The sequence below is a fragment of the Colossoma macropomum genome, unplaced genomic scaffold (assembly GCF_904425465.1).
Source record: "Colossoma macropomum unplaced genomic scaffold, Colossoma_macropomum, whole genome shotgun sequence".
NCBI lineage: Eukaryota > Metazoa > Chordata > Actinopteri > Characiformes > Serrasalmidae > Colossoma > Colossoma macropomum.
In genome coordinates this window covers 32,269,521-32,281,845 of record NW_023494796.1, presented here as the reverse complement: position 1 = coordinate 32,281,845, position 12,325 = coordinate 32,269,521, and the positions used below count along the sequence as shown (strand labels likewise).

The window sequence follows — 12,325 nt, the reverse complement described above, 5'->3', positions numbered from 1 at the left end:
CCTTTGGACCTTTTTAAAATCAATTTATGGTGAAGGGATACATGTAGGGTGTTATAAGGCAAAGTAGTCCCCAATAAAACTTTCTTTCTGGATTATCCTCTATTTTCCCATCATTAACATTCCATATAGACACTATATATATATATATCGGCTCACTGGTGGTTCTGGATAGTAAATAAAATGTCTATATTTGTGTTGTGGTCATGGTGACCCCTGGTTCCCATCACCGCCACTGTAAAGACATCTGAACAGTTTCACACCAAACCACTCCAAATGACTGTTTACAGCTTAATGAATTAAGCAGAAAATCTGAAATATCGGTGGAGTTCCCCTTTAGCTGCTGGTGTCCTGGAAGATTTGCAGAAATGTAGTTTATTTAAGTTGTCGCTAGATGGCGCTGCCAGCGTGTTTACTGCCGCAGGTACAAACAACCGAAAGCTTTTTGTACCATTTTACTCCCTGTCAAACAACACATACACAAACTAGAAGTAATGTCATTTAAACGATGAAAGACTGTAACTAAAATAAGTTTAATTTAAATGACTTTATTTGTGTGTTTATTATTTGTGGCACGAGCTCATCAGTGTTTTCAGAGTATTAACATTTTTTACTTAAATGTTTTGTATGTGATTTATACAGAGCCATTAAGGTGATGTGGTGATTATTTTTATAATAAGGCATGGCCACAAATTAATATATTGAGGCCACGAGTTACTATATAGAGACTACAAATTAATACATTGAGGCAACAAATTACTATACTGAGGCCACAAATGAATATATTGAGGCCACAAGTTACTATATACAGGCTACAAATTAATATATTGAGGCCAAGTTACCATATTGAGGCCACAAAATAACAAATTGAGGCCATGAGTTACCATACTGAAGCCACAAATTACTATATTGAGGCCACAAACTAACATATTGAGACCACAAATTAACATATTGAGGCCACAAATTAACATACAGAGGCCAAAAGTTACCATATTGAGACCACAAGTTATTATATTAAGGCCACAAATTAACATATGAAGGCCAAAAGTTACCATATTGAGGTCACAAGTTATTATATTAAGGTCACAAATGAACATATTGAGGCCACAAATTAAGACAGTGAGGCAAGACGTTACTATACCGGGGCCAGAAATTAACATTTTAAGGCCACGACTTAACATATTAAAGCCACAAATTACTATAATGAGACCATGACTTAATATAATGAGGATACAAGATAAGAGAAACTTAACTTGTGGCATCAATATATGAATTTGTGGCCACACTTCATTACAACATAATCACCACACACATAACCCATAATCCTAGAGAGAAACAAGTAAACAAAATGCTGCAAGAATTAATGCCCTTCATCATCTCTGAGACTGTGAACGGTGCAGATGGGCGGAGCCAAGTCCTCCTCTCAACACCAGGGAATAAAACCTGTTATGTTTATTCCAATTTCATACAACCAGCATTGTTAAAGGGGAACTCCACTTATTCCATTCCTTTGTATTTTAATAAGGCATGGCCACAAATGACTATTTCAAGGCCACAAATTAACATATTGAGGCCAAAGATTCATATATTGAGGTCACAAATTAATATATTAAGGCCATGAGTTACCATACTGAGGCCACAAATACACATATTAAGGCCACAAATTAATTACAATATTGAGGCCAGAAATGAACACATTAAGGCCACAAATTAACACATTAAGGCTAGAAGTTACCACACTGAGGCCACAAATTACTATATTGAGACCACAAAATACGATACTGTACTGTAGTGAATAAAATCTGTTATGTTCATTCCAGTTTCATTCAATTTGTATTATTGAAGGAGAACTCCACCAATTTTTCAAAATATCTGCATAAGTAAAGCATCGTGATGTAAACAGAGTCATTCAGAGTGGTTTGGTGTGAAATGCTCTGTTCTAGAGAAACTTACCGAGTCAGAACTGTTCACAGTGGTGGTGATAGGAACCAGACGTCCACCTCTAAAAGCTCCCTCACAGAAAGTTATTACATGAAATGGTTATGAATTCACTGCCTGATGACTGAGACACTGTTTTATGATACTTTTGTGATAACGTTTTGGCCCAAAACGTATTGTAATCTATTTATTTTACTCTATTCTTGGTGGGGGGATACATGAAAGGCAAAGTAGTCCCCAATAAAACTTTTTAAACTTTCTAGATTTACCTCTACTTTTCCATCATTAACAGTACATATAAACACTCAGAAGACTCGTGCAGGTTCACTGGTGGTTCTGGATAGTAAATAAAATGTCTATGTTTGTGTTGTAGTCATGGTGACCCCTGGTTCCTATCACCACCACTGTAAAGACATCTGAGTCTGCAAGTTTCTCTAGAACGGAGTATTTCACACCAAACCAACCTGAACGACTGTGTTTACATTGTAAGCACTAAATTATGCAGCCTTTTTGAAAAATAAGTGGAGTTTCCCTTTAAGCAATGCGAAATCACCACAAACTCGTGCAAACTGAACATCCACAACCGGCTTCTGTTTAACTTTAACAGATTTAAACTTAAATTTATTACTTTGACGATGAAAACAGTTCACTTTCTTCATAACCAGCATGGCAGCATTCATTTACACAGATACCTGATCTACTCACTGTGGCTCCCTGAGCTGATCTACTCACTGTGGCTCCCTGTGCATGAGTGACTGTCCTGATACTTTTGAAGCACTTTACACTAAAAAAAGTGGTATACTGAGCTGACTTTACACATTTTCCCTTGAAATTTTGTTCTATCGTGTGTCATGCATTGTTTTGCGTACACTGCCTTACTGTTTTATTTCATTATACTGTGAATAATAATAATAATAATATCTTTATTTATAGAGCCCTTTTCACACCAAAGTGCTTCACCGACAGGTGATAAAGCTTAATAACAACAGAAAAAACTATATAGTAGAGTATAAATTTAAAATCATATAAGTAAATGACACAAATGAGATTAAAGAGATGAACACAGAAGAGCCGTAGTTTTAATGAAGCGCTGAGTTAAAGAGATTTGGTTTTAGATGCTTCTTAAAAGTGAGCTCTGAGCTTGACTGTCTAATAAAAGGTGAATTGAGCTTCACAGTTTAGAAGCAGAATAACTGAAAGAGTCTCTCCATGTTTTCTGTATTTTCAGAAGGTGTTTACAGAAGGTCAGTATCTGCAGATCTAAGATCATAAAAAGACAGACACTCTGTGATGTAAGCAGTGCTTTAAGGTCATTTAGAGAGCTTTAAAATCTATCCTGAATGATACAGGCAGTCAGTGCAGCTCTTTTAAAGACGGGAGTGATCTGATCTCTCTGTTTAGCTTTTGTTAGGATGCTGCTGTGTTTTGTACCAGTTGTAGAGGATATATTGTTTTTTAGGAAGTCCAGTAAGAAGATCATTACAGTGATCAACTCTGCTTGTAACAAATGCATCAGCAAGTTTCTCAGCGTCGCTCTGAGAGAGAAAAGGCAGAATTTTAGTGATGTTTCTCACATGATGAAAAGCTGCTTTAGTGACTGTGTTTACATGCAGATAAAGCTCAGAGTCACACCCAGGTTTCCTACTTCAGGTTTGGTATATGAAGCTGAAAAACCAAGTTTCTCATAAATCATTTTTCTCTGAGTTTCTGTACCAAATCAATATTTCAGTTTTTTCATGATTAATTGTAGAAAGTTTTGTGACATCCACTGAGAAATATCTGACACATATATGTTTACATAAAGGTTATTATTATTATTATTGTTATTATTATTATTATTTTTATAATTATCAGAATGCTTAGGGCCATTTCTTCGTATAAGCGGTATAAGCTGTCAGTTAGGGCTCCTAAGCCACCGGGGGTCTAAATTATTTATTTATTACTTTATTTATTGACTGTTCAGTTTTAAATATCATTTGTTTAAAAAGGCATTTTCTGGATCAAAATGGGAAAAAAATAATCATTTAATTTTTTCTTCTCTTGCAAACAAAACACTGGGATTGGGAGGGCTGGCGTCCCAAGTAATGTGGCACTTAGCGCCCCAACATTGGGCTGAACTATTAGGCCTGTTTAATTTGACATTGCAATTTATGAAATGCTGAATAAAAATCACTATTCATAGTTTTTATAGTAATTTTTAAACACAACGTTACTGATTACTTTTTTGCCTGTTACTTCAAACTGCAAACGTGCTACAGATTGTGTATCGTGAAAATGTCTCAAAGTATCATGATATATTTCTGCCGTATCGCCCTCCCCTAAGTAACCATGTCATTTTGGACCACACTATTGCTTTAACCCTGAAGACTTATGGGTAACTGAAGCGCACATGCCGCAAGGTCGGCATAAGGTCGGGGCATCATTCCGAGTTTGTCCCAGCAGTTTTCCCGAGGATCGTAGCGATGAACCCATGGCATGTCTCGCGCAGAGTCAGCCGAAGACCCACCCAGGATGTACAGCTGTCCATCGAGATAAGTGGCGGCAGGGGAGAGGTGAGGCCGAGGCAGGAGGGGCAGAGGTGTCCAGGAATTCCTGAGCAGATCATATGCCTCGCATTGTAACTGGTCGCCATACCCCACCCACATGGGCTGCAGCCCCCCAGCCACGACCAGTTGGTTTCCCACAGCCAGCATCACATGACCTGCACGACCTGCTCCGCTTGCCATGGGAGCGCAGCTAGAGCAGCCGTAGACGGGGTCGTAGTGCCATAAAGAAGGAAGGCAGCGCAGACGAGAGTCACAACCACCGGAAACGTAAATCTCCCTGTCCAGCACCGCAGCTGCATGGCCACAGACGGGTGTGTCTAAAGGGTGAGCCAACCTATCAGAGGTGCAGATATAGAGAAGGAAAAAACAACCTTTAAAAACAGAAGTATCTCCAAAATGGGAACTTTACAGAGGAAGGCAAAAATGCTCTTTAGTTTTAATATAAGTCAATGTACTGAGATTTTTTGTCTTTTTGGACCTTTTTTATTGGTTCATTCCTCATGACATTTTTAAAACAGTGTAAATGTCAGCTGCTGTGCTCAATTGATGCAGAAAAATAAAAATTAAAAAAGCTTTTTATTTTGGACAGCATCAATATGCAGGTCATTTAAATGCTTAACAAATAAATAATTAATATGTTTGCCCTTAAAGGAATACCTCAGCATCTTTTAACCTAATATCTATCTGTCGCATCTGAATACAGTTACTGAGGGCCAATAATTCTGATACATTTCCCAATGAAAAACACACTGACAAACACTTATAATAGAAGATACTGGGCAGTTGCTGAATTCTGCCAGTTTTCGCAGGCTACTGTCTGATTGCACATAATGCCATCTATTGTTTTTGGCCTATTTTACTGGTGTTCTGAACTCATCTGCCAGGTGGGTCACTGTACGTGTTTAAAATTTACTTACCATTTACTATATTTTTACTAATTATCTTAATGCTTTCCATTGTTTGACTGTTCATTTTTGTTCTCCACCATGTTGAAAACAGTATTGACGCCACAACTCAGCTAGTCCTGTGGGCAGCGTCCTGTGGGCAGCGTCCTGTGACCACTGATGAAGGACTAGAGGATGACCAACACAAACTGTGCAGCAGCAGATGAGCTATCGTCTCTGACTTTACATCTATAAGGTGGACTGACAAGGTAGGAGTGTCTAATAGAGTGGACAGTGAGTGGACACAGTGTTTAAAAACTCCAGCAGCACTGCTGTGTCTGATCCACTCAGACCAGCACAACACACACTAACACACCACCACCACATCAGTGTCACTGCAGTGCTGTGAATGACCCACCACCCAAATAGTACCTGCTCTGTGAGGGTCCATGGGGGTTCTGACCACTTGAGAACAGGGTAACAAAGTATGCAGAGAAACAGATGGACTACAGTTTGTAACAGTAGAACTACAGAGGGAAACTATATGGTCAGTGGAGCTGATAAAGTGGACACTGAGTGTAGAAACAAAGAGGGGGACTTAATGTTATGGTTGATAGGTGTAATCTAATATGCTGTGACACAGTTGGATACAATATGTACCAAACTTTAACGTCTCTAATAGTCATGTACTTTTCAAAATTCATGTAATTCAGCAAATTCAAAGAATTCAACATGCTGTCTCGAATGGTGTCGCAGCGTATATGATTGTATCGCCGTATGGTGACTAGTGTTAGCTTGGGACACTACAAAGCACATTTATTTCAAATATTGTACTTTTAATAATGTTACGATGATGTATGAAGGTCTAAATGTCTGTTCACATCATTGCAGCAAGGTATTCTGTATGATGGCAAGATCTGACTGAGTCATCGTTCAAGGTGACAAATCAAGCGTTAGCAGAACTAATGTCAGGTTAAAAATGCTGGAGTATCTCCTTAAAAACAACCCACCCTCCATAAATTTGAGTTACTTTGTTACACAGCACTTCAACACTGTACGCGGTTCTTCAAAGCATGAACAAAATGAAGTGGGACTATACCTCCAGGTGTTATCTTCAGGTGTGTAGTACTCCACAGAATCCAGGCAATTCATGTCATCATAGTTACCACCCAGGACAAACACCTTGCCCCCTTTACACACAGCAGCAAAGTAGTCTCTAGGACTGGCCATATCTGGCAAACACTCCCATTTTCCTTGGGCAGGGTCGAATCTGAAAACATGCACAGACTCCATTATAAGCTTTCTCAACCTCTTTGGCCTCTCTGCACCATCTTCATGAGGATTTATACATTGAACTGTGCATTACTACAGGGCTTGGGAATGTGACTGGTGTCTTATGGATGATCCACCATTGTGGCGGGGTTAGACCATCTACGCTGGTTCTGAATAGTTGAGTGTTCCTTTCCTACCTGCTTTACTTGATTTTGCCTGATCCAAAGCTCGTGGACTCACTACATACACTGGCAGAGCTGATTAGCGTGTGAATCGACATGACTACAAGAGCAAAATCAAGACAATTAGCACTTGTCTGTGTATATTTTAGATCAACTGTCTTTCAGTGTAAACTTTATCTAATGATCTAATGTGGATTTTTGTGGGATTTAATATAATACAGGACCATTAGGTTGCTAACTATCTAGGCTAGCAGTGTTTGTCAAAAGGCTCTATACAGTGGAAAATGTCAATAACTTAGTCAAATATGTCAAATATGCCAGTAACTGAGTTACATACCACTAACTGAGTTGAATATGCCAATATCAGAGTTAAATATACCACTAACTGAGTTAAATATGCCACTAACTGAGTTGAATATGCCAATATCAGAGTTAAATATACCACTAACTGAGTTAAATATGCCAATATCAGAGTTAAATATGCCACTAACTGAGTTAAATATGCCAATATCAGAGTTAAATATGCCACTAACTGAGTTAAATATGCCAATATCAGAGTTAAATATGCCACTAACTGAGTTGAATATGCCACTAACTGAGTTAAATATGCCAATATCAGAGTTAAATATACCACTAACTGAGTTGAATATGCCAATATCAGAGTTAAATATGCCACTAACTGAGTTAAATATGCCAATATCAGAGTTAAATATGCCACTAACTGAGTTAAATATGCCAATATCAGAGTTAAATATGCCACTAACTGAGTTAAATATGCCAATATCAGAGTTAAATATACCACTAACTGAGTTAAATATGCCAATATCAGAGTTAAATATGCCACTAATTGAGTTAAATATGCCACTAACTGAGTTAAATATGCCAATATCAGAGTTAAATATGCCACTAACTGAGTTAAATATGCCAATATCAGAGTTAAATATGCCACTAACTGAGTTAAATATGCCAATATCAGAGTTAAATATGCCACTAACTGAGTTAAATATGCCAATATCAGAGTTAAATATACCACTAACTGAGTTGAATATGCCAATATCAGAGTTAAATATGCCACTAACTGAGTTAAATATGCCAATATCAGAGTTAAATATGCCACTAACTGAGTTAAATATGCCAATATCAGAGTTAAATATGCCACTAACTGAGTTAAATATGCCAATATCAGAGTTAAATATACCACTAACTGAGTTAAATATGCCAATATCAGAGTTAAATATGCCACTAATTGAGTTAAATATGCCACTAACTGAGTTAAATATGCCAATATCAGAGTTAAATATGCCACTAACTGAGTTAAATATGCCAATATCAGAGTTAAATATGCCACTAACTGAGTTAAATATGCCAATATCAGAGTTAAATATGCCACTAACTGAGTTAAATATGCCAATATCAGAGTTAAATATGCCACTAACTGAGTTAAATATGCCAATATCAGAGTTAAATATACCACTAACTGAGTTAAATATGCCAATATCAGAGTTAAATATGCCACTAACTGAGTTAAATATACCACTAACTGAGTTAAATATACCACTAACTGTGTTAAATATACCACTAACTGAGTTAAATATGCCACTAACTGAGTTAAATATGCCAATATCAGAGTTAAATATGCCACTAACTGAGTTAAATATACCACTAACTGAGTTAAATATGCCACTAACTGAGTTAAATATGCCACTAACTGAGTTAAATATGCCAATATCAGAGTTAAATATGCCACTAACTGAGTTAAATATGCCAATATCAGAGTTAAATATGCCACTAACTGAGTTAAATATGCCAATATCAGAGTTAAATATACCACTAACTGAGTTGAATATGCCAATATCAGAGTTAAATATACCACTAACTGAGTTAAATATGCCACTAACTGAGTTGAATATGCCAATATCAGAGTTAAATATACCACTAACTGAGTTGAATATGCCAATATCAGAGTTAAATATGCCACTAACTGAGTTAAATATGCCAATATCAGAGTTAAATATGCCACTAACTGAGTTAAATATGCCAATATCAGAGTTAAATATACCACTAACTGAGTTAAATATGCCAATATCAGAGTTAAATATGCCACTAACTGAGTTAAATATACCACTAACTGAGTTAAATATGCCACTAACTGAGTTAAATATGCCAATATCAGAGTTAAATATGCCACTAACTGAGTTAAATATGCCAATATCAGAGTTAAATATGCCACTAACTGAGTTAAATATGCCAATATCAGAGTTAAATATACCACTAACTGAGTTGAATATGCCAATATCAGAGTTAAATATACCACTAACTGAGTTAAATATACCACTAACTGAGTTGAATATGCCAATATCAGAGTTAAATATACCACTAACTGAGTTGAATATGCCAATATCAGAGTTAAATATGCCACTAACTGAGTTAAATATGCCAATATCAGAGTTAAATATGCCACTAACTGAGTTAAATATGCCAATATCAGAGTTAAATATACCACTAACTGAGTTAAATATGCCAATATCAGAGTTAAATATGCCACTAACTGAGTTAAATATACCACTAACTGAGTTAAATATGCCACTAACTGAGTTAAATATGCCAATATCAGAGTTAAATATGCCACTAACTGAGTTAAATATGCCAATATCAGAGTTAAATATGCCACTAACTGAGTTAAATATGCCAATATCAGAGTTAAATATGCCACTAACTGAGTTAAATATGCCAATATCAGAGTTAAATATACCACTAACTGAGTTGAATATGCCAATATCAGAGTTAAATATGCCACTAACTGAGTTAAATATGCCAATATCAGAGTTAAATATGCCACTAACTGAGTTAAATATGCCAATATCAGAGTTAAATATGCCACTAACTGAGTTAAATATGCCAATATCAGAGGTAAATATGCCACTAACTGAGTTAAATATGCCAATATCAGAGTTAAATATGCCACTAACTGAGTTAAATATGCCAATATCAGAGTTAAATATGCCACTAACTGAGTTAAATATGCCAATATCAGAGTTAAATATGCCACTAACTGAGTTAAATATGCCAATATCAGAGTTAAATATACCACTAACTGAGTTGAATATGCCAATATCAGAGTTAAATATACCACTAACTGAGTTAAATATGCCACTAACTGAGTTGAATATGCCAATATCAGAGTTAAATATACCACTAACTGAGTTGAATATGCCAATATCAGAGTTAAATATACCACTAACTGAGTTAAATATGCCACTAACTGAGTTGAATATGCCAATATCAGAGTTAAATATACCACTAACTGAGTTGAATATGCCAATATCAGAGTTAAATATGCCACTAACTGAGTTAAATATGCCAATATCAGAGTTAAATATGCCACTAACTGAGTTAAATATGCCAATATCAGAGTTAAATATACCACTAACTGAGTTAAATATGCCAATATCAGAGTTAAATATGCCACTAACTGAGTTAAATATACCACTAACTGAGTTAAATATGCCACTAACTGAGTTAAATATGCCAATATCAGAGTTAAATATGCCACTAACTGAGTTAAATATGCCAATATCAGAGTTAAATATGCCACTAACTGAGTTAAATATGCCAATATCAGAGTTAAATATGCCACTAACTGAGTTAAATATGCCAATATCAGAGTTAAATATACCACTAACTGAGTTGAATATGCCAATATCAGAGTTAAATATACCACTAACTGAGTTAAATATACCACTAACTGAGTTGAATATGCCAATATCAGAGTTAAATATACCACTAACTGAGTTGAATATGCCAATATCAGAGTTAAATATGCCACTAACTGAGTTAAATATGCCAATATCAGAGTTAAATATGCCACTAACTGAGTTAAATATGCCAATATCAGAGTTAAATATACCACTAACTGAGTTAAATATGCCAATATCAGAGTTAAATATGCCACTAACTGAGTTAAATATACCACTAACTGAGTTAAATATGCCACTAACTGAGTTAAATATGCCAATATCAGAGTTAAATATGCCACTAACTGAGTTAAATATGCCAATATCAGAGTTAAATATGCCACTAACTGAGTTAAATATGCCAATATCAGAGTTAAATATGCCACTAACTGAGTTAAATATGCCAATATCAGAGTTAAATATACCACTAACTGAGTTGAATATGCCAATATCAGAGTTAAATATGCCACTAACTGAGTTAAATATGCCAATATCAGAGTTAAATATGCCACTAACTGAGTTAAATATGCCAATATCAGAGTTAAATATGCCACTAACTGAGTTAAATATGCCAATATCAGAGGTAAATATGCCACTAACTGAGTTAAATATGCCAATATCAGAGTTAAATATGCCACTAACTGAGTTAAATATGCCAATATCAGAGTTAAATATGCCACTAACTGAGTTAAATATGCCAATATCAGAGTTAAATATGCCACTAACTGAGTTAAATATGCCAATATCAGAGTTAAATATGCCACTAACTGAGTTAAATATGCCAATATCAGAGTTAAATATACCACTAACTGAGTTGAATATGCCAATATCAGAGTTAAATATGCCACTAACTGAGTTAAATATGCCAATATCAGAGTTAAATATGCCACTAACTGAGTTAAATATGCCAATATCAGAGTTAAATATACCACTAACTGAGTTAAATATGCCAATATCAGAGGTAAATATGCCACTAACTGAGTTAAATATACCACTAAGTTAAATATACCACTAACTGTGTTAAATATACCACTAACTGAGTTAAATATACCACTAACTGTGTTAAATATACCACTAACTGAGTTAAATATACCACTAACTGTGTTAAATATACCACTAACTGTGTTAAATATACCACTAACTGTTAAATATGCCACTAACTGAGTTAAATATACCACTAACTGTGTTAAATATACCACTAACTGTTAAATATGCCACTAACTGAGTTAAATATACCACTAACTGAGTTAAATATGTCACTAACTGAGTTAAATATACCACTAACTGTGTTAAATATACCACTAACTGTGTTAAATATGCCACTAACTGAGTTAAATATACCACTAACTGTGTTAAATATACCACTAACTGAGTTAAATATACCACTAACTGAGTTAAATATGCCAATATCAGAGTTAAATATGCCACTAACTGAGTTGAATATGCCAATATCAGAGTTAAATATGCCACTAACTGAGTTAAATATGCCAATATCAGAGTTAAATATACCACTAACTGAGTTAAATATGCCACTAACTGAGTTAAATATACCACTAACTGAGTTAAATATACCACTAACTGAGTTAAATATACCACTAACTGTGTTAAATATACCACTAACTGAGTTAAATATACCACTAACTGTGTTAAATATACCACTAACTGAGTTAAATATACCACTAACTGAGTTAAATATACCACTAACTGAGTTAAATATACCACTAACTGTGTTAAGTATACCACTAACTGTGTTAAATATACCACTAACTGTG

At 35.3% G+C, this 12,325-nt stretch overlaps 2 protein-coding genes across 2 annotated transcripts in view; one reads left to right on the top strand and one right to left on the bottom strand.

The window, feature by feature from the left end:
* The window catches only part of adgrb3 (adhesion G protein-coupled receptor B3), a 994,217-nt gene that overhangs the window by 834,123 nt on the left and 147,769 nt on the right, over positions 1–12,325 (top strand). The gene's annotated exons all lie outside the window — the stretch shown is intronic.
* Positions 4,123–12,325, bottom strand: part of LOC118816770 (kelch-like protein 33) — a 34,451-nt gene continuing 26,248 nt past the window's right edge. The window contains exons 7-8 of the mRNA XM_036583356.1: positions 6,465–6,635; positions 4,123–4,815 (exon numbers count right to left, since the gene is read on the bottom strand). Coding sequence (XP_036439249.1) covers positions 4,290–4,815; positions 6,465–6,635 — 697 coding nt within the window. The 3' untranslated portion in view covers positions 4,123–4,289. The remainder of the gene's footprint in view (positions 4,816–6,464; positions 6,636–12,325) is intronic.